At 48.5% G+C, this 23,014-nt stretch overlaps 1 protein-coding gene across 2 annotated transcripts in view; it reads right to left on the minus strand.

Annotated features, from left to right (window-relative positions):
- FLT1 (fms related receptor tyrosine kinase 1) overlaps positions 1-23,014 on the minus strand; it is a 176,297-nt gene that overhangs the window by 18,608 nt on the left and 134,675 nt on the right. For both annotated transcript variants that reach the window (XM_059378154.1, XM_059378155.1), the window contains 8 exons: positions 19,913-20,019; positions 15,402-15,534; positions 10,220-10,324; positions 6,729-6,842; positions 5,870-5,958; positions 2,112-2,268; positions 1,578-1,675; positions 727-849 (listed from right to left, as the gene is read on the minus strand). In XM_059378154.1, coding sequence (XP_059234137.1) covers positions 727-849; positions 1,578-1,675; positions 2,112-2,268; positions 5,870-5,958; positions 6,729-6,842; positions 10,220-10,324; positions 15,402-15,534; positions 19,913-20,019 — 926 coding nt within the window. The remainder of the gene's footprint in view (positions 1-726; positions 850-1,577; positions 1,676-2,111; positions 2,269-5,869; positions 5,959-6,728; positions 6,843-10,219; positions 10,325-15,401; positions 15,535-19,912; positions 20,020-23,014) is intronic.

Genomic DNA, 23,014 nt, shown 5'->3' on the forward strand with positions numbered 1-23,014 from the left:
GGGGGGGGGGGGGGGGGGGGGGGGGGGGGGGCGGAGCTCAATCAGTTATGGTTTCATAAGCCCTCCAGGCCCCATGAAGTTGGAGAGCTGCTCCCTCAGTCCTCCTCAGAGCCCAGACACTGGCTTCAGCCCCCGGGCTGGAGAAGAGAGGACACAGGAGGTCACCCACAAAGGTGAAAAATAACACTCTGTTCAAAAACAAGCGCAGAAGAGAAGCCAGTGGGAGCCAGCAGGGAGATGCTAGGTGGGAAGGCAGGCATGGGAGGGTAAACCATTTCCTCCTCCTCCAGATAAGACGGATACCCTCCCCCACCCTTTCCTGAGCTATCCACACCTGCTGAATCAATCACCCGGGTTTATTTGAGGGAAAGAGTCCAAGCTGTTCCTTCCAGCTGTACAGAGTACAGGGAACTCCCACAGGAGTCGAAGGGGGGCAGCGAGGGGGGTCTTCCCAGGCCCCCCACTGGACTGAACACCTCTCGGGGTACCGGGCTCTGGCAGTGCTGCCCGAAAGGTACCAAGCCAGCAATGGGGGAGAGAACAGAACCAGGAGACGGGGGTCTTTCTGAGCCCCCCGTGAGGGCTCTCTGGTACACAGCCCATCTGGGCTGCACGTCTGCACAGAAAGCAGATTTGCAGGGAGTGTGTAAATATTTACCCAGGGCTTTGGTCTGTGGTTTAAAGATGACGGTATAAATGAGTCAAAGAAACACCACACGGACTTACATCTCCTTTTCTCACATAATCGGGGTTCTTATAAATATCCCGGGCAAGGCCAAAATCGCAAATCTTCACCACATTGTTCTCAGATAAAAGAATATTTCTTGCTGCCAGGTCCCGATGAATGCACTAGAACGAAACAGTTACGTCATCACTGCGTTTCCTTAATCTGACCCACCGTTGCCCTGTGCCTTTTCAGTGTCCTAATTCCTCTTAATTGGAGGATCCATTTCACATGCTTCCTTCACATGAAGGGAGCGACTTCCAGAGCCCATGGGGTACCATAAACATGAAGGCGTTTCTTTACATATAGGCACCCCCCTACCCCTCCCTAGGCCCCAAAGCCACAAAATGCCCCAAGTCCGCTTTGCCACTGGTTGGCAGGACAGCGTTCCTGGTAAACCAAGCTGGCCATCGATGGCTCCCCGTGAGCAAAATCCCATCACCCCCGCCCCCGCCTTTAGACCTGAGCCACCAAGGTCAGATCATGATCTGGCTGCAACTTCACGGCGCACTCCACATGGATGAATTAACAGGAGCTCTCCCAGGAAGTTGTGTATTCTGAAATTCTGGCCAGTTTGAAAACACCCCAGAGGGCAATGTGGACAGTGGTGGCCAGGTTTGTCTGGTCGGAAGCCTGGGGAGGTTTTCCCCTGGAATCCAGGTCTACTCATGGGTATCCAGGGTTCCTCTGTCCCTATCAGGACAAATCGAAGCACTTGTTGTGATGTTTCCTCTACATAAGTCTAAGCAAATACTAGGAAGGGCAGATTGAGAGCCACGGTGAGCGTGAGTCCATAGAATGTCCACATGTCTGGGCCTGGCAAAGAAGAAAAGCAGTAAAAGGCAAGGCTGACCTTTCTGGAAGACAAAAACTCCATGCCTCTGGCCACTTGGAAACTGTAAGAAATCAGATCTTCCATAGTGATGGGCTGCTTGTAGAAATCATCAGAGTCTGGAAAGCATTAAAACCGTAACTGTTTGTAATGGTTCTTGTTATTCCACCAAATCCCAGTTTATTGGAACAATGTTAGCAAAACATAAAACCAACAAGTAGATCAGAGTTCATTTTTAAGAGCATTGGAGTTTCAACATGAATATCAGAGATTTTTCCAGGCCTCCAGCCCATTCTCCCCAAGCATGGGGTGGAGGTGGGGGGGGGGCATGACCCGTTTGGACAAAAAGCCCTGAGGGGAGACAATTGCACAGTTCCCTGTCAAAATTAGTAACTCTGTAAATAATCTTAATTCAAATCTTATCTCCTCAGGACATTACCCTTCAAGTCTCCCACGGATGTTTATTAGGGTGATAAATAAGAAAAAAATGTCAGAGATGCACAGTATGTTGTAAAAATATCTCAGACTGTAGGACAGGAAGGAATTAATACCTACCCTCCTCTTCCTCAACATCGCTCAGACTTTTATCTTCCTGAAACCCAGAGCTTGCGAAGCTCTCGCTGCTGGTGACACTATCTAGTCTTGGTTTCTTGTCTTGTTCAAGGTCTGGCTCCATTTTTTCTGTCTTAGGCTCCACGTGTAATGCGGCATCCTTTGGACCGAAAGAAGGGACACAGAGGAAAGAGAGTTTCAGAACAGCGATGGGGGAAACTGATCCCTCCAGGGGCCGGGCGCCTGAGTTGGGAGAATGTCCTTGCACAAGATGGGTGATAAATTGGTGGCAACGGCCCTAGGGCTCAGATGTCTGGCTCTTCACGGGGTTCTGGAGTCTGTTGGGCTTTCGAGTGGATTTCAAGATAGCATCTTAGGTACGATAAAGAAATATTAACAGTCACTGGTATTCACCGAAGGCTTGCTCAGGGCCACCAGTATATTAAGACTCTTAGGGACATTTTCTCATTTAGTCTTTGTGACAATTTTATGAAGTAGTTATTGCTGAGACAGGAAGAAACAGGTTCGGAGGAGGCCAATAGTAAGTCACGTGCGAGTAGGAAATGGCAACACTTGTCCCCAGCTTTGGCCAACTCCAGTCCATGCCTGTAACTACTTTTCCAGTACCGCATGCCACCTTGTGAAAGATGATCTGAATAATAGGAACAAACCCCTCGTGGACTTGGGGTTTCCCTTGGCATAACGCCTGTGAGTAATGAGAGACGGCCGTACTTAACGATTTCTCTAGTATCTTTGGAGAAGTCGGGAACATGACCATTTCTTTGTGTCGTTCCCCCTCCCCCATTTAGAACAAAGATCCAGCTGAATCCTGGTACGAGTAGAGAAGGCCTTTCATCCCGGACTGGCGATCCAAGCCCTGGTGTGTAATCTGGCTCTTTCATTAATTATGTGATATGGGGCAAATCACCTCCATTTTGGGGTTCCATTTTCCTCCCTGGAAAAGCTCTATCTTACGATATTTGGTCTCCTAGGAAAGGATGTGTTGGTTCTGAGTGTTGGCGTGGAACTGGAAAAGATTTTTATCATCTCTGGTAATTCACCTGGTAACTGTGACACTACAAACTTGGCGTGCCCGGTGGCCTCGTGGCCATGTGCTGGTGGAGCACAGACCTCGGCTCAGTCACACCAGCTGTCAGTACTGAGGAAGGGGCTGAGAGGGACTGGGGCCCTTGATGCACCTGCCTTGAGTGGCAGAGCTGGGACTCACAGCACGGCCTTGCTTGGCTTTCCCCATACATGTCACCCGTTAGGAGAGATCGTTCCACTAGAGGGCGCAGTGGGAGTAAGCAGAGGACAGGAGGGAGCCACCGCCGGGACCGCCTGACAAACTCAAGAGTGGGAGGTAACCAGGCTCTTGCCTTACCATAGCCCCCCAGGAGCCCTGCACGGGGGGGACAGGCAGGCCACAGCATAGACCCGCACTGCCACCCCACATGACCTACCTGAGAAGAGGTAAACTGTAATTCTTTGTTACTGTGTCTCCCAGAGGCAGTTAGAGTTGGTTCTGCTCAGCTGGGGACTGGAATTGGATTTTTCACGAGACCCGGGGTCAGAACACAAGGCAGCAGGGAAAAGGCACTGGCAAGGGTGTGAGAAGGAAAGTGTTCAACAGGTCTGCCCACGGCTCAGCAGGCGACAATCCATGCTCTCTGCTCTCCAGGCCGCCTTCATCCTCGTCCTCCCAGGGGTCCCAGCCCTGGACACGTCTGCAGGGGTCATAACTCAAGCTCCCTCACCCCCCCTTCTTGACTCCCCATCAGTGCTGCATTCAGCTTGGCTTACTGGTAACCACTGCCGTGAAATAAAGGTGTATGTATGGAACTTTCGAGACTCTGGCAGAATGTGGTAGATTTATTACAAGTAGTATTGAGAGATCCTGCTGCATTTATTTGGAAAACGAAATATCCCATTTCTATTTAGGCTTTCAGTTTTTCCTTCACTTTCTCTTTATATTCCTTTAGGTTCCAAATATGAAATACAGCCATGTGTTTTCCATGAAAGCACTGAGCTCCACCAACAGGGGGGTGAATCATTAAATATAGCCAGAGGAGGAAGCAGAGCCTTCTAAACAAAAGATGCACGAACCCAAACGTTCCATCCTGCCCAGGTCCCTGGGGTATGCTGCCGCTTTAGTTCTTCTTGAAGCCAGTCCAGAATTTCAGGACTGAGGGGACTTTGCACTGCTCCCAACTTGGGCCACCACTTTCCCCTTTTACTTAATGGTGTTTCCCCCCCCTCCTGCCCCACTCCACTTTCCTTATCCAGCCTAAGGCCCAGAAAAGCTTTGCAACCGTTGTCAAGAGAGCGGGGGCTCTTTTCTCCCAAACTTCACATCTGCATAAGTGAGTGTCCTTAAGGCAATCTTTCACTGACTTTTCTGGGCACATCTATAATGTGAGAGCATGAACTAGCTGAACACAAGGTCCTTTTCAGATTCAAGATTTTTTTTTTTTTTTTTAATAATTTCTACCCCCAGTATGGGACTTGAACTCAGGACCCTGAGATTGAGTCACATGCTCTACTGACTGAGCCAGCCAGGTGCCCCTTCAACTTCAAGATTCTAACTACTGGAGGGCATGGTTTAAAATGGGAGACAGGAAGTTCTTGATAAATGTTTCCAAGTCGGGTAGACCACCTGTGTCTTCAGTTGGGCCAAAGTTGGAGGCATGAGAAAACTGGCCAGCTGGCCGGTGGTTCTTATTTGTATGTTCTATGACTACCATGTGATAGATGTGTGGATGTGTGGCACTTTATCCATTGTCTAGGTCATATAGATCAGTGGCATTAAGATGGACTCTCCCAGTCTTTTCTCGCTCAGTGGGTCAATCGGCACAATGACCATTAACATGTCTGGAGTGCTTAACTCGGTGAAAAATGTGATTCTGTCAACAATGGCATGACTTCGGTGCTGTCAGTACCTCCATTTAATAAAGGAGGGAACTGAGACCGAGAGATTGAGTAACTTGCCCAAGGTCCCAGATTTTGAATGACAGAGACAGGATTTAAACCAGGACGTCTGATTCTGAGTCTGCGTGTTGAATCACCACAATGCACGGACTCATTACCAACACTGTTGATTATCAGGTAATAATAATGTTGAGTCCTTGCTCCTCAGGCGGCTCCAGGGCAGAGAAAGACACAGCCCTGGTAGGATGGGTCACAGTGGCCAAGTTTTATTCCTCCATTCGGTAATCTCTGCCTTCAGGACTTAAACCTACATGTTCCTTTTGTTATATGGCTTTATTTTAGTGGGTGAGGCCAGTTCTGTGTTTGCACAGGGCTGACATGGGTGGTGAGGGTCTGAGAAAGGCGAAGGAAAGGGCACAGCAAGAGGAGAAAATAATTTCCTGGGCCCTGTCACTGGCTTCAGGGTCACGGCAAAGTCACCCAGTTGAGTCCTTCTTTTCTCTAGTAAATGGAGACAACTTCTCATCTTCTTTAAAGAAACAAGTAACTAAGTGCTTTGGGTCGGTGTCTGTATATATGGAGAGAGAGAAGGCGAGAAAGTGCTCAAGGTGCTTGGATGGGTAGTCAGGTAGATGACTCGAAATTTTAACCTCTAATTGTTGCTGCCTATGCTGGGATTATGTACTCTCTGCTCTGCCTACAAAAAGTGTGATATATTAGCATGGAAAGAAAGAGCAGAGATAGGGTTTGGGGCTTAGTGGTTAATGGAAAAATGCAGGTTTCTCTTGCTTTATGCCACCATAGCCTAAACATCGGCCCCCTAAATTCCTTACCTTGTTGAGAAAGAATAAGTCTCGTTTGCTCTTGAGGTAGTTGGACAGATTTCCATATTTGCAATATTCGACAATCACCATCAGAGGCCCTGCAGGAAAACAGATGGCTTGTCACTTGTCCATTCCCAAGGGTAAGGGAGAAGCAGGCAGCCAGGGCTGGGTCTCTAGGACTCTAGTGGGAGCCTCTCAGTCCTCACCTGCTTTCTGTACCCACTGCTACTCTGAACAGGTAGCGTCTTCCCGACGACCCTTCATTGCTACTACGTTTGTTGACCTTGGAGAACACTGACTGCACAGGTGTTCTGCACCTTTCTTTCTGCCTAAAGCAGTAATCACACACCTATAGCCAAGTGCTAACGGTGCCACAGGGGAAGGCAGACAGGTCTTCAGGAACATGCTGGAGGCCTGAGTCATAACCACAGCCCTGTCTCGGCCACTTGCCCCAGAGAGGAAAACCTGTCTGAGGAGAAGGGCCCTTCTGGGTGTCCCTTACATCCTCTCCTCCTGAGATCCCACCAGTAGCGACTCCTTCCTTTATGAGAAGCTTCAAGGAGAGCTCCCCCTTCCATCCATTACCTTAGCTCCGGCCACACTCCCTTCAAAGCCGTTCTCAGACAAAAATGCTCTCCACTTGACCTGGAGCCCATGGAAGGAAGTCTCAAAGGGAACCCTTCTCTTTAGAACCTTTCAACTAATTGTACAGGGAAGGCATTTCTAGGATGGGAGTGCCTTTCCATAAAGGGACAAATTGTTTCCTCGGGTCCTACGGAGAGGCCGTTTTTCGGGACGCGAGGAGGGACCGGGAGAAGGAGCTGTATGGCCAACGGGGACGAGGGGGCAGGCCCTCCTCCTCATTTACCTCCTTGCTTGGTACAGGCTCCCAGCAGGTTGACTACATTCAGATGGTGGCCGATGTGGGTCAAGATCTTGAGCTCAGTCATCAGAGCTTTGTACTCGCTGGCTGTGGCCCCCTCTGTGTGAGACACAAGGAAGAGTCAGGGCGACAGGACAATGGGGCTCTTTCCGCTGGAGGCGGCATTCCTGCCCTCCGTGTTTGCCAATGTTCGGCCGGTTGCTTCGTTAACTTCCCCACATTCTGCAGAAAGACTGGGTCTCCAGACTGTTTTCATTACTCCCTCCCTCCTGAGCCAACATCCTTTTGATTACAGTAAGGCCCAGAAGCAGTGGTGGGGTTAGTCACTGGGCATTTCCTCTTGGTGGACCTGGTCTGCTCAGCAATGCGCTGACTCAGAGCTGGGCACCTTGTGGAGGCGCCTTCCAAAGGCTTCCGCCCCACAGAACCAGGCACGGCAAGAGCCTTCCAGACAGGGGATGAGCCCACACCTCCCCTCTTTTTCTCACTTTCCCCTCTTTGAAGAGTTACAAAGAAGGAGCACCGGGGGTCTGCAGGAGTGCGAGGGCCGCTTCTGTAAACATCTTTGCAATGTGTTATTTTCTCCCTATAACCTTTTCCTCCCTGGAGTCTGCAGGGTTATCTCGAGTTGTAAGGATCCGTAAGCATCTGACTTCAACTTCATTCGCAGAGATAAACAACATCACTCTAAGTTTTAGCAGAGTCTAAAGCCTAAATTAAGTTTGTTCTGTTTGTTTTCGCTCTTTTTTTTTTTTTTTTTTTTTGGTGGTGGTGGGGAATGGGTGGGGAGGTGTCTTTCTTACTGATTAACTTATAAGGCATTTACAAAATTAAAAAAGATAAAGTCATATAATCTTGTAAAATATTCTAACAATATGATGTATACAGAGTAAAAAGTGAGAATCACTCCAACCACTTAACCTCCCTAGACTTTCTTCTATATATTTATAAACACATATACCTACTTAAAGGTCTTCTTGTTTTGTTTGCATAAAAGGAATCCTCTCTCTGTATTTTTTTTTTGCCTTTTTTTTTTTTTTTAATATGTCAGAGACTTTTCCCATTCTTGTAGCATTCTTGACATTTGAACTGCCTCCAGTTGGGGTGTGTGTGTGTTTTGCCTTTACAAATAACACTGTAGTAGATAGCCAACATGTAATCTTTGTACACAGATGCGAGTAGTTCTGTAGAACAGTCTGGGAAATGGCCAGAACATGTGCGTGGCATTTCACAAGCACAAATCATTTTTAAAAATTATTTTTTAAGTAATAACCAGATAAACTCTAGATCTCTTCAATGGGATCATGAGTGGCTTATAGTAGATGCTTCACAAATATGTGCTAGAAAGATAAACACCATGAACACTCTTCTTATTTCAGACATGGGCACGAGGCCCAAAAAAGGTTAAAGGTCTGCCTCAAGGGCACTTTGAAGGAGCTTCTGACTCACGGCCTATCTCTGACATTCTGTCTTTTCAATTTCTCCTAGAAACAGATGGCCAACCAATTCGAGCAAAAAAGCTGAATGAAAATGGTTTTTACGAATTTCATGGAGTGGGTGATTTGGCCATCTTTTAAAAATCAAGACTCGTGGCTTTAAAAAGACGAGGATTTATAAGGATATCGTACCCTGCTATTTCTGTATTGCGAAGAATACATTCTTTGGGCCTTTAAAAATTGTCAAGTCAGCATCGTCCCCCTCAAACTCAACAGCCCCGGCACGCTTCTATGTTTCCATGTCCCTTTGGCACAGAGTGGGGAAACCAGGCTCCCTTGCCTGGATTGTTCCATTTCCAGGCAGGTGTTCTCTTGGATCCAGGACAGACAGGCATGAGCTTCAGACCCGCCTCTCGGGGAGACGATGTGTGGTAGTCAGCCGGGAAACGGACCAGCTGAGGAAGCAGATGCTTCCAGACGGAGTTTCAACTTCGTTCAAGGTTGGATAATAGGTTGTCTCTATAGCTTGAGCTAGGATCATGTAAGGATTTTGGAGCACTGGGCCATTTACCAGAGACCGGTCTCGGCAGCCCCTCTTGTGTAGCAGCGCTGTGGTGAGGGGGGGAGGGGGGAGGGCTGCTCTCAAACCCTGACTTTTGCATTGGGAGCTTTGGGGCCTTGCAGAGATGATTTAACCTTTAGGGCCCCTGTTTCCTCATCTACCAACTGGGAGAATGATACCTACCTCACAAGGCTGGAGACCCCAAAATCAGAAAAATGGCAACTTCATGTGGTTTAGCCTAACACATGAAAGCACTTAGTCTGGTGCTTTCTCACACAGAGGACATGGTGATGGCTCTTCCCTTCAGCATCTGGGGCTGGGGTGGGGGCAGGGTGCTGGAGGGTGAGGGTTCTCACAGGAAGTCAGGGCAGTCCCTTTCAAGCATTAGTCCTGATTCGTGGGTCTAAGATTCCTTCCCCGGCTACTTTCTGGTAGAACGGTTAGGTTCCTTGTAGAGCTTTATCAGAGCCTTTGCGTGACAAGGACAGCCTTTTGGGGGTAGAAAATACCATTTCATGGGGCTCTTGTAATGCTGGCTTCCATGCTGGAAGAAAGGACATGTTCATTCTTTGTATGCGACTGGTCGTTTCTCCTGGAGCCTTTCGTAGGGATCTGCCTGGCTGGGCTCACAGCCCCCCATGCCCCGGCATCCCCTGGTCCTATCTCAGAGAGCTGGGAAAGCTAGAAAAATGCCCTTCGGGGTTTCCAGTACTTTTTAGCTTTGGAATCTTCAAAGGAGTAAAAAAGACATGAAAATTCCACCATGAATGAAGAAATGAAGTATTTTCCATATTTTAAAAGACACCTGCCTCTTTGGGGAGGCTAGGTTATGCACTTTCCACCTATTTTCATTTTCATCTGTCCTGTGGGGGTCATAAATCACTTTGTCACGTGACTCCACCTCCCAAGGGCTTCGGAGAGTGGTAGTATTCGTCAACACTAGAAAGATAGATATATTTTTTAATTTCTAAAGAGGAAATGTTTTGTGGGTGGACTTGACAGTATAAAACAGTTAAGAGTTCTGATGATCTCAATTATTGCAGCTTCATAATTATACTTTATAGTCAGGTCAAGCCCCATCCAAGCCCCCGGGATTTACGACACACAGCTAATTTCCCATTACAAGGTCGCTAATTTCCCATTACAAGATCATAATGGATCATTCCAAAACTCTGAACCTGTGGTTGCAGTGAGCTTGAATCCCTGGTAGTTTAGAGGCCACAATGGGAGACGAGAAAGATCTTTGAGGTGACAGAAATTGCTTTCCCGTGGGCAGTGCTCGGTGGTTTCATTTATAACGTTTATGCTGAGCTCTCACTGGCCCGATCTAAAACTCCTGAAGCCAAGCCTGCTTCCAGTAGCGGAAGACCATTTACATGGCCAGAAATAGCCACGTCTGTTCCTAGGCCCTATCGAGCTTGCACTAGGGTTTTAGGAAGGCGACCAGTCTGCTGAAAGCCAAGCTATGGCCCCCATACCTTTCAGCATTTTCACAGCCACAGTCCGGCACGTGGGTGACTTCTTAATGCCAAATGCAGAAGCTTGAACCACTTTTCCAAAAGCCCCTCTTCCAAGGGACTTGCCTGCAATGAAAAGAAGGCATTCATTTGTTTGCCAAGTCAGCAGGGTGAGGTTAAGTCTTGTTCAGGAAGAGAGCGCCTGGTGTCCTATGTGCGTGTGTGAGCCATGTAGACTTTGAATGGAATCCCCAATAAGCTCAGCCCAAAGAGCCAAAGTAAGGGACATGTTTCTGGGTATCTTCCTTCCACCTCTTCACTGGGATTCTGAGGGGCCTTTGTCCCTTGTAGCTAGGCTGGGCACCTGGAAGGCATTTCCTGTGGGTGGGTGACCAGTTTCCTCTTCAGCAAATCCTTCTGGGGAGTCTCTTCCATGGTTTAACAACATGACGACCAAGACTTCCCTTTGTTTAACCTAAGCCACTTTTCTTGCCTCTTAAGGTGATTTCTCCTGATTTGTTTTCTTTTAAGATTTTATTGATTAATTTGAGAGAGGGGGAGAAAGAGAATGCAGTAGAGAGGCGAGTGGCAGAGAGAGGAGAAGCAGGCTCTCCACTGAGCAGGGAGCCACACTTGGGGCTCGATCCCAGGACTCTGGGATCATGACCTGAGCAGAAGACAGATGCTTAACCAACTGAGCCATGAGCATGCCCCTCTTTCTGACCTGTTTTCAACAGAAAGGAAGAAACAGAATGATACTCACCACTGTCGGTTCTAGTAACACCCCATAGCTACACAAAAGTCGCTAAATCATTTCTCAGCCTTCCTTTGAGGCAGCATACTCCCAGCTCTTCTAATGTGCCCTTACATGATGCCCACATCTCCAGGGCACAGCACTTGAACCTAGCAACTCCTCAGAGCAATTTGTTTCAGCCACAGAGACATGGTTGCCAAATGTCATAACAAAGTCAGGTGTCTTTCATGGCCCCTCTCATGTTCTGTGACCACTGTCACCATGTTTCTTTCCTTGTCCTCGCATGAGACCATGTGACTCGGAGGGAGAGATAACCACGTCTGACTCTTCCCAGAAGCCTGAAGCCAGAAGCCTTCCGGGCCTTCGTGAAGAAGGAAGAGTAGTAATTTGGGAACTTGTGAGACGCTCACAGCAAGTCTCATACAATTATGGGTACCTTGAGGAACCCTTGGGTTGGAGACCATGAAGGTGACGCTCTGTGAAGAGGGCATTCCCCCAACCCGGGAAAACCTCAGGGCATTCCCCCAACCCGGGAAAACCTCAGGTCCTTTTTATATCAGGACACGGGTAGCTAAATAGAACCGGAGAAATAATGCACATCAAGCATGATGTGGCAAAAGGGAGAGTGAGCCACAGAAGTCACTCTGGCTGGGTTCTTCTGACGGGAAAATTGGCCAACACAGTGCCTCTGGTCAAAAGTAAATCCTGGTAGTTAAGAGTGTTAATTCCACACGACCCCTCCTCTCTCAGCCTAGTCCTCTTTCTCAGACTGATAAGGGATCTTCAATGAGTTAACCAACCAACCTACCTTCCTTCCTTCTTCCCTTTCTCCCTCCCTTATATTCCTGCCCCTTCCCCGCAAAGACATAGGTTTCTGTTTGTTTTCAAGACTCTTGCAAAGCTGATAATGAAGCTTTCCTGCTTCCTTATCATATTACAACTTTATACGTGTCTGCACAATGACTCAGTAACAAAGATGATGTCACCCTGGCTCGGCTTAGTATTGTCCCCTCACTACCAACCATCCCAGGCATCCAGTCAGGACACAGAAAAAATTCAATTATTAATGTGATCATGAGAGTCCCTTTGTAGCTGTCTCTTCTTATCTGCTTCCTGGGGACTCCCTCTTCATTAGGAGGGAACACCGGTGACATCACATACTTATTCTCAAAAGGACGGGTAGTGACTGATAAAGGTCATTCCTCCCAGAGTGGGCACCATGGACAGGGATACGGGCTCTGTTTCCCCCTTCGGGTAAAACTGTCCATGAAACAGACCAGCATGGGGACTCCAGGTTTAAATAAAAGTTCCTTGGGCAGACCCAGCAGGTAGTGAGTGTGGAAATCACGTGTGGAAAGAACACAAGCAGACTTGTGAAGATCAGGGCACTTTGGTTGGAGGTTCACCCCCTTGCTTTTTGGGGGCGAAAGAACATTTTCCTTCTGCAGTGCCTGGTAGGGAAAGTGTCCCGAGCCTGACAAATAACCCAGTAATAATCTCCATCTTAGGACACCTCTCCACATACCACGAAGACTCTTGCTTTGTTTGGGGGCAGGCAGTATCCTCTTCCCTCAGCCCCTACACATTCCCTTCTTTGTCAGCACAACACACTTGATTTTAACTAGTGCTTGGGGATTTTGCTTCTGTCAATGAGAATAAGCTTGTTCTCACTTGGCTTCCCTCGACCTTTTCATCTATTCTCTTGGAAGCAGACTGCTGCCTCGTAAAACAGCATGAAGCTATTATGGGCTCTTTAATCATCTGATGCATTGGAATCCTTTGGCAGACCAGACCCACTGTTCCAGTTTCAGGGGAGCCCGGTGACGCTGGGCTTGACCTTGCCTGATCCTTCTTTTCCCTTAAAATCCTCCTTGGTGTTACCTAAATGCCACTGACTGGTTTGTTAAAGTGCTAGGTCATGGCCATACAATGAAAGGCTACTGGAATCTCCTTCAAGAATGTCCTTGACTGGCCAGGGTCCCTGGGACACTCCAGGGACAGTGCCCGGCAGCACTGACATGCAGAGCTGGCCTTCTAAGAGGCAACGCCAGCCCAGCCGCCGTCCACTTGCAAATTCCACATTCCCCATGTTGTTTCCTAGATTAGGTAATTCTGATCTTATTTTGCAATAGAAAGCTGTGTTGTCCGACATTATCCCAGCTTCTGTGATACATTTACAAGAGCTGACATCTCCCATAGGTTTAGTGAGGAAGCACTAACAAAACAGATTCCTTTTCTTCCTGGATTGCAGGAATTTCAATGGGAGCAACACTTTTGACCTGAACTCCTACTGTATCCATCTATCAGGTACTATAAATTCCAACTTCTCTCAACAGGGCTGCTAATAGGAACCAACAGAGTACAAAAAACTGAAATCGGATGCCACTTGTCTGTGTATTTCCCTACACAGTGTGCTTTTCTGGGTATTTATAGCCCCATTGTAACTCGGCCCATCAAACCAGCTTTTTCTCTCCATCCATCCAGACATAATCTTGGATACTTTCACTTGCCAGACATTATTTCAGATTACTTTCTGTCATTTATTTGGCGCAACCCCCCCCCCCCCCCCAAATCTTGGGCTCCCATGCTAGTAGGAGTTGCATTCCTCTAGCCCTTGCAGCCGGGCTCTGCCCTGAAAGACAGAGTGAGCTGACTTAACACGCATTTTCTCACCCATCAAAGACACTCACAAGCACATGAGCCAAATCACAACATCTGGCAAGTCCGGGAAGGGAAAGAACCATAAGACCGATCTTCCACAAGGAGAACCTCCTGAAATGGGACTATCTACACCCACGGAGGCCCCACAGGAAATCTGGTGGAAGGATTAGCAGTGTCCCTCAGTGTGATAGGGAGCACAGGGACACTAGGTGAAGGAGTGAAGAGATGAGACAAAGAGCTCATATGTCCTATACGGGAAGAGGCATGTTTGATTGTGACTAATAGTGCTGGAAAGCAATGTGGCCTGAGAATGGCTTATGGTTATGGGAAAATTATCCCAGTTCCCTGCCAAGGTCATGGAGGGGCTGGGCTAGCCGCCATCAAATTTAGACTTGCAGAAGGAACTCATCTAGTGTACCACCTGCCCTTAACTACTCTAAATTTAGTTGATTTTTTCCCCCCCTGTCAGCAGCGATTGCTGGCTTTTGCCTGTCTCTCCAGCTTTTTACTGATTTCCAATTTTCTTCCCCAAGCCAAACAGAACGTACTCTTGGGGCCAAGTATTCTTTCTCGTGTAAGAAGAAACGTAAGCAGAGTCATTTCAAGGCCCAAGAGAACAATAACAAGAACCATTTCTCCCTCATGGTCCCCTCAGACCCCCCACTCCAATAGAGTCTGCCCGTTGGGGGAGGCAAGGCAATGCCGTCGAATTTGGAACGACGGGCTCTTTCTTGACAAGATCCAGGACACTGGATCCATGATCCCTTGTCGGTTCCAACTATTAATGATTCTGGCATACACAAGAGTGAGTAGAAATTTTTCAGAAGCCACAGTCCAAATATTTTGGGCAAGAGTCACCGAGGCTCCTTTTGTTTTGTGCTACCCCAGGCTGGAGATTAATTTGCATCGTGATGTCTGAGCTGGAGGAAAGCATGGCTGCCTGATGTTTACAGGGGAACAACCATCCTTGCTCTTCAGAAATGAAACTTAAATGACCCCTGGGGCTTTCTTCTCTGTCTGGACGTTTCAAACACCCACAGAAATGAAGCGTATAGAATCTGTGGATTTGTGCCGACAGGTCTATGTGGTCCACAGCTTTGAAGAGGCGCTGACGCTCTGACCACATGTTTGGTTGTGCTGTTTGTTCCTTGCCATCTTGAATTGTGTTCTAGGTCACAAATTTCTACGTCCTCAAAAATGTCCCTGTTTAGGAGTGCCTGTACTTGAAAGCCCCATGGTGAAACTATCTGCGCCCTTCACTTACCTCCTTCTGTGGCAATCTCCTTCACCTTTGGAGGGAAGGCACTCAGACACCTGCGTAGCCTCATGGCTTAGACGGGTGTCTGCTGCTCAGAGAAGGTGCTTAGAAACTGTGGCGAGAATAAGTGAGGGCCCCTGTCTTCCCCCCCTTTATAAAAATAAATTTTGATTTAAAATTAAAATTTTGATTGATTTATAATTTGTCAGAGAGCACAAGCAGGGGGAGTAGGAGAGGGAGAAGCAGGCTTCCTGATGCGGGGCTCAATCCCAGGACCCCAGGATCATGACCTGAGCCCAAGGCAGATGCTTAACCCACTGAGCCACCCTGGCGTTCCCCTCCCTGGTCCCCTGTACTGGCATCCCAGCATACTGTCAGAATTATTTCCCTCTGTGCCCATCTCCCTTGCTGGTCTGTGAGCAGCTGGAGGGGAGAATCTCGAGTCTAGTTGACTTTTGGAGCCCTTGGAGCACAGTGTGTTGTATGCAGTAGGTGCTTGGTGTGGGTTTAGGCATCTGCTGATACGTTACCCAGTTTCAGTCTCTCCCGGGCAAACTCCCATTTGCTGGCATCATAAGGGAGCCGCTCACACTGCTCGTCCAGGGGCACTTCATCTGGGTCCATTATGATCGATAGGTAGTCTGTTTTTATTTCAGAAGAAGACTGGGAAGGAAAGAGATCTCAAAGTCACCAACAAGGAAACAGCCTTAAAAACCCTTAAAAAACAATATCTGGCAGCATCTGCTGCTATTTCGGCCCATTTGGTCAAAACCATGTGGTGGGTACAGAAAGTACTCCTCTGCATACACGTCAGAAGGACACACTTCCCATTAAACAGCCCCTCGCTCTTCTCATGCCGCATTTCTGTAGGCTGGTTCGGCCATACTGTCTCCGATAGTATGCACCCAGATTCTCTGGTGACCTTGTTGCTTGTTCTCAGACAATGATCCCATGATACTCCTTCTCCAAAACGTGCAAAGCATTTTTATAATATCATTCCAAATGACTGACCAAAAATAAGTTTCCATGGCCATTCTGTACAAGCAAGGATACACGTCACAAGCCAGGCCAAAAGTGAGAAGCGTCACTGTGGCTTTTCCCATTTGCAAGAAAGGTCAGAGGTGGGGAAGTGAGCCCTGGAGCTCAGGACGGCTGAGATGCATATTTCATGTGGAGCATTTAAATATATGCAGAAGGCCTGGCTCCTTGGTTCCTGCAGCTACCTGGAAACACTGTAGGGTCCCTGGGTGAGAACAGAGTAAGATTAACCTTCAATAAGAAATAGATTATTTCAATGCCCCAGGAGTCTATAGGGCGTGGGACTTAAAACACAGCTGTGGGGGCGCCTGGATGGCTGTGTGGGTTGGAGCCTCTGCCTTCAGCTCGGGTCATGGTCACAGGGTCCTGGGATCGAGCCCCACGTCTGGCTCTCTGCTCAGTGGGGAGCCTGCTTCCCTTCCTATCTCTCTCCGTCTGTCTCTCTGCCTACTTGTGATCTATCAAATAGATAAATAAATGCATCTTTTTAAAAAAAGAAAAGAAAAGAAAAAGAAAACACAGCTGTGTCCTGAGCTCTTTGGCCATTAGCGGGATTGTCAAGTAAGGAAGTCGAGCATCTGCCTTCAGGTGCTTATGTTATCTTGGTAATGGACAACAAGGCCAGATAAGATCTTTTATTTCAGAGCATAGATAACTGGATTTACATTTAGTGTCTTAGATTCATATCTATGGTTGTGTTGCTGGTTAATTTGGATGTAGAAGTGACGTTGACATTTCTTTTTTTTTTTTTTTTTTTTCAGTTCGAGAAAAGAAGGCTGCTTACCCATATAAAGTGGGTTTTGGAAAATCTTGCCTGGAAGTTCTATCAGCTTCATTTCAGTGAAATGAGTTTTGGAAGCCTGCGTTGCCCTTCCCTAGGCAGGACCCGAGTTCAGGAGAGAAGTCACCCTCTCCATACACACCATTTCACGCTTGCCTGCATTCTTCAGCTCTTACTCACCCTGTTCTGGGCTGTCACAGTTCACCTCATCCATCACTTGCAATCTGTCTCCTTCTCCCAGAAATTATCACTGAAATGTGTGACAAATAGCTCGAAGCAGAAAGCTCAGCCTGGCCTCCACGGGAAGTGGAAACCAGAGAAAGACACAGAGCACATTGGTCCAGAGCTACATTTGCCACTGGTGCTAATCTGGGAGGGGCCAGCTCATTGGACGCTCGAGGGAGTCTAGAAGACTGGGAAGGAATACAGTCCTCTTCCAGGGTCCTGGGTGTGCACTGAAGGAGACACTGGGGTAGGTTTTATGACTATACTTTTCCAATGTCCATTATAGGCAAGGCCATAAGAAACAACCTCTAATCTTCAAAGTGCACAGGCTAGGGGAAGCCTAGCAAGGAACGTGTCAGTTTCAGGAGCACACGTGGGGAAGCTGGTGGAGGTGTTGAGAGAGACGGGGGAATCAGGCAATGAAAGACAGTCCCCCTATGGAATTTTATGGTTTATCTCAATAAGGCAGATGAGAGGAAACACCAGACAAGCCTCAAGTAAGGGCTTGAGGAGAGTCGGAGAGTAGAATCTTAGTTGACAAATATTTATTCTTCCGATTGACATTAACACTGAGCAGCTACTAGGTGTTTGGCTTGGAAGCTACACAGCGAAGTGCTTCAGGGCACAGGCACAGAGGCTGCTGGCTGCCGGGCTCGGGCTCGAGTCACAGATCAGCTCTGGACCAGCACCCAACCTCGGCAAGTGGCTTAACCTTTCTAAACCTGGTGTCCTTATCTGCGGAATAATGATAATGACAGTGCTTATCTCCTAGGGCTATGGTGAATATTGCATGAAACCATCCATGTCAAGCTGTTAGAACGGGGCCTGGGACACAGGAAGCATCCATCAATGTTAGCTCTCAACCTCACGCTGGCCTGTGCAGTGTGGGGTAAAAGGATAGCATCCAGTCCCTATCAATGAGGAATTCACTTGCGGTTACAGAAACCACATGGAAATAGTTTTTGAGGACCTGTATCTCTTTGCCTCCCACAATTCATCAAATTATCTAAGGATTCTCTTTTGGAGAGAATAATCGCTTGTTCTCCTCCTTTCTTATTGACATCAAGATTTCAAATTTTTAGAGGTTCTAGGGCCACCTTCAATGTCCTGGTTCACTGTTCCAGCCTTATTTCCGCTCTGCTCCTGGGTGTTCCTTCCCTCCTCTGGGCCATGGGGAGGAGGGTGGGCTGCATTTTTCGGTTCCTTTCCTTTCTGCCACAGCCTTCAAACTCTTTCTCTCAACTTCATTTTCTCTAATGTTTTTTCTCCCCCTCCCTCTTCTGTAAGCTTTAGACCTCCCTTCTAGATTTGGCAAGCTTCGCTTGTGTTAGACCTACTTCCCTCCATGCTCTGTCTCCCCTTTGAAAATGCCGGTGGTGTGGCCTCTGTGCCATTCTAGAGCGGTGGCCTTCACTGTCACATCTGCAGACCAGTCGTTCCACACAGCCCGTGCCTGATGTTACGTATTTTCACAGGGGATGCCCGCAGAGCCTCACCTCTCATACCAACCCCATAAAGGGCACCTCATTGGTTTGGTTACTAAGCCTAAAGTCACACAACCTGGGTTCAACGCTCCACTCCAACTCTAGCTAGCTTTATGGCTGGACAGGTTATTTTACCTCTCTGAACCTCTCCCTATAGTAGGAATGCTAACACATCTACTTCCTTGCATTTTTGGAAGGATTAATTGACATAGTACACGAAGAGCTCATCATAAGACCTGACATGATAATGAGGGCTAAGAAATCTCTAGAAATGGAGGAGGCCTTCTTGACACTTTTCAAGTCCTGTTGATTTTACCTGCTAAACATGTCTTGTTTTAATCACTGAGACTAAGAGCTACCACCATTTCTCACTTGGGCTACTAGAAAGTCTTCTGGTGGGTTCTTCTACCTTACCCTTGCCTCTGATCCATTCTTGCTGAATCCAAAATTCTCCTTCCAGACCCAGCTCTCTTTCACTGATGATTGCCTCCCTTTGCTTAACAATACTGGTCCCTGCCCCCAAACCTCCAGGCTTTCTTTGACTCCCGGAATAGAGACTGAATTTCTTACCTCAGCCTGCCATGCCCTGTGTGCCCAGCCTCTGCCGCCTCTCCTCGCCCACCTCACCTCCTACCTTGTTCTCTCCACGGCAGTCACACTGGCCTCCGTCAGGCTCTGGTTCCTGAAGTGCCCCTGTCCTGCCCCAGCCTCACCCCGGCTCTCCCTGGGCCTGAAGCACTTTTCCCTCCCTTCTCGCCCGACTGCCCTCTTCCAGGACAACGTTCAGCCAGCTTGCCTCCAGTGGCAGGTTCATGTTTGTGTGTGTAACTGGTGAAAGCCAGGCTCCTCTCCGACTGTACCCTCTGCATGTCCTCTCCACTGTCGCGCGACCCCCTGACGTTGCGTATGGAGCAGGCGCGTACATGTTGGAGGCATGAGTGAATGGATGAGCGCGTGCTGGCTCTCCTCCCTGGAACCGCAGAGAAGCGAGCGGGGGCTGCAGGCCTAATGATGGAAGCTGATGTCTTGTGTTCAGGCTGAACCTTGCAGCAAAGAATGCAGCTGTGTGGTGGGGCTCCGAGGAGGGTTCCGCAGGGAACCGCCGGAACCGCCATGCGCTGTCTGCCTTCCCATAATGTTATGAGATGTAAGTCAGAGGTGGGTCTCTATATTGCTTTTGCTTTTTCATTTCTTGGCAGAGAATAAGAACACTTTGCAGGTCTTAGGCTGACTTTTAAAGATTTTATGACCTATGTTTATATCAAAAACATCGCTTCTGTTTCTGGGAAATAGTCCTCTGTTCATTGCTCTAGGTTTTGGTTTGAATACACTCCCTTGATGGTTGAGAGGCATTTTAATGACTCATGTTTGGTGTTCCCTAGACCAGAATCAGAAGCCAGAGAGAAGGGGACTGGAGTCTGACACCGGCTTAGTGCGAGCTCTAGACGTGAGGCTAGCATTTTAAGAACATTATGTAAAAAGAAGCCTAGGACTTCATCTGAAATGTTCTTACCCTTTTCAGTTTTCGGATGAAGAGCGTTAACAGGAGCCAGAAGAGGGTTGCAGCCACACAGGTACACGTCAGAGTGATGAGCTCCAGGTTAGATTTGTCTGAGGTCCCTGGAGAGAGAAAACCATCAGGATGGCCCTCAAAAGGCATCGTCCAACTTTGAGTCTTTGTGATGTTAGAAAACAGAACTAGTGCCCCTAAATGGTTCGTCATGGTGAACCCAGCCTGCTGGCGTAAGAGTTAGTCTGGGACAGGTCTTCTCTTACCTTCTGAATCAAGAAGGGTACATGATCTTAGCATCATAAACTCATGCAGAAATGAAAAGGCTTTCCAGAAATTCTGCGGTTGAGTTTGCAGACTCTATAATCCCAGAAATAGCTAATTAAGAATCAGAGGAGAAATTTTTAAAAAGGAAAAAAATCAAGGCAGGAACAAAAAGCCCATTCAAGGGCTAAATCTGGAATACGTGAAATCTCCCTAGTGGGTTTTAGAGGAAATTCTAAAGAAAAGGAAAAAAATAATAATAAAAATGACATAAAAGCGCTCCTTTGGGACTCCCAAAGTTCTTCTACTTTGATTTTAAAAATAAAAATAAAACTCAAGGACTGTCACAATTGCCTGCTCGCTTCTTTTTGAACAGGCGGGCCAGACTGCCCACCTCCTGCTCCCCACTTCTGGCTCCATTTCTGACCTTCGCAGCGGCAGTTGGCCAGTAGGGGCTGGGATGCCAAGGGGGTCCTTTCCAATCGCCTCATTTCCCAGAGTCCAAAGCTGATCAGTTCCTCCATCGCCAAGAAGAAACCACCCAAAGCATTCAGGAGGAAGCCTCCAGAGAGGAAGATCTTTGGGATTTGGGAGAGTATACCCCCAGGGGGGCCAGAACAGTGGTTCCCTCCTTACAGACTCCAGGGGACAATTTCTGGAGAATTCTAAAGTAATGTTTTATCCTTTAACCTCATTATAAGGAGACAGAGCCCTCGTATTAAGCGAGGGAAGAACAAATGGAACTTACTCTCTTTTAGAAATAATGATGTGGGGGCACCTGAGGGGCTTGGTCGGTTAAGCCTTTGCCTTCGGCTCAGGTCATGATCCTGGAGTTCTGGGATTGAGCCCTGTGTTGCGTTCCTTGCTCAGCGGGGAGTCTTGCTTCTCCTTCTCCCTCCCTCTGCTCATGCCCTGTCTCTGTCGCTCTCAAAAATGAAATCTTTTTAAAAAACGGTATGAATGGCATCCTTGCGCCCTCAATATGCGGCCAGCCCTCAGAACCCCCTTACGAAGCAGGTAGCAAGAACATTCCCATCTCCTACACAAAGCGCTACATCTTGTGGGTTCTTTGTTTCAACTCAGCAAGAGTGGCTGAATCCTACTGCAGGTGACTGTCAGTCCGGAGGCCATGGGAAGATGAGCGAGAGAAAGTAGTCACACTCCCGGGACTTGCTCCCAGCCTAACCGAGACATAGGCAAATACAAAGAAAGGAGGGTTGCTGGAGCCTAGTGCTTTTTGAAAGAGGCGACCTTTGAAATGGATGGTGGCCTACAGAGATGAGGCAGGGGAGGGCACGGAGGCAGAGGGGACAGCAGGAGTGGGGACCCAGAGATGGGAAATGACAGGGTGCCCATGGCAGTCTAAGGCCAGGCCGGGACCTGACCACAGAGAGGTCAAGCATCTGTGTGAAGGGTTTAAACCACGAGTTGCATGCTGGCAGCGGGAGCCAGGGAAGTTTCTCTGAAGAGCAGCAAGTGCACAAGCTAGAAAGCGGAGCGGCGGCGTCCTGCCCTCTCACCCACATGCTTCCTGCGGGCCGCGGTCCCTGCCGCCGTGGGCCTTTTCGTCTAGAGGGGAAAAGCTCATTTTCTCTCCATCCAGTGCAACACAAAGGCCCGCCCCTTCTCCTCCCATGGCCCTGTCCTGCCGGGCTCTCACCGCCTACCTGGAGTCCCCACCAGCTGTCACCTGGACCAGGGCACTACCTTCCTGACTGGCCTTGACTCCCCCCAGGGCTCTCCCCCTCGCTGAGCTAGCGTGACCTTGCCTCTGTCTAGATGTCATCCCTCCCCGCCTCTGTCCCTGTGGCTGGCAAAAGAAAAATCCAAATCTTTGGTTCCTTTGTGCCCAGCCCTGCCTGTCTCTTCATCTTCGTCTCCTGCCTTCCTCCCATGGGCTCCAATCACCTCAAAATCCTTGGAGTTTCTTAGATCGGCCAGCCCTTCTGCATGTCCGCGCTTCGGCCCTTGCTGTTTCTCTACCAGAACGTAGGCTGCCAGGGGCTGCGGCTGCATCCCCCTCATCTTTATGTCCCTGCTCCTCGGTCTGGGTGAGCGAGCGGGTAACGTAGGACGAGCTTGGTCACTGGAGAGTCTCATAAAGCTTTTAAAGGGTTCAGGGTCAAATTTCTGTTCATGGGCATTAATCCAATAAACACATGGAACACCACCTGTGTTGCGGGCTCTGTTCTCGATGCTGGCATAGGGTGGCAGATGAAAGGTATGGTCTAGAGTTCACAGGCTGACATTGACCTCTGACCAGGGGAACAGGTTCAAAGTCCCGAGCGGAGCAGCGGACGGCAGGATTGTGGTTCTGTTCACTGCTCTGTCTCTGGTGTTTGGAAGCGTGCCTGACTGACCCTGAGTCGGCATCCTGAGTTTAGTGGGTGACGAAATGGATGAGTTTGGCTTCATTTGCTGCTTTATTAGCTTGTGGGTGTTTCCCTGCCCCTCACGGGACTGAGAACAGCTTTCTTGAAGTTTCAAAGGATGATAAGTTTTTCTCTCAGTATGCCTCCCCTTAATGGGAATAAGGTAAGCTCGAGTTAATAGGAGGTTGGCTTTCCTCTCCCAGGTGAAAGGTCTGAGGCTTCCCTGTTGTATTCACACACACACACACACACACACACACACACACACTCACAGTCTTCTCTGCTTATGCTGCAAATAAGTTCTGTGGAATCTTATTGTGACCTGCTCAGGCCTTCCTGGCCTTTGGCTGTTGGAGAGGCTGATAGCATCTTGGGACACGATACTGTCTGCATTAAACCTCTGCAGAGGCCTCCTGGCTGGAATGCCCTGGGAGAGGCCCCCTCCCATCGTGGGAATGTTCCCACTGCA

Source organism: Mustela nigripes, chromosome 15 (genome assembly GCF_022355385.1).
Source record: "Mustela nigripes isolate SB6536 chromosome 15, MUSNIG.SB6536, whole genome shotgun sequence".
Classification (NCBI taxonomy): Eukaryota; Metazoa; Chordata; class Mammalia; order Carnivora; family Mustelidae; genus Mustela; species Mustela nigripes.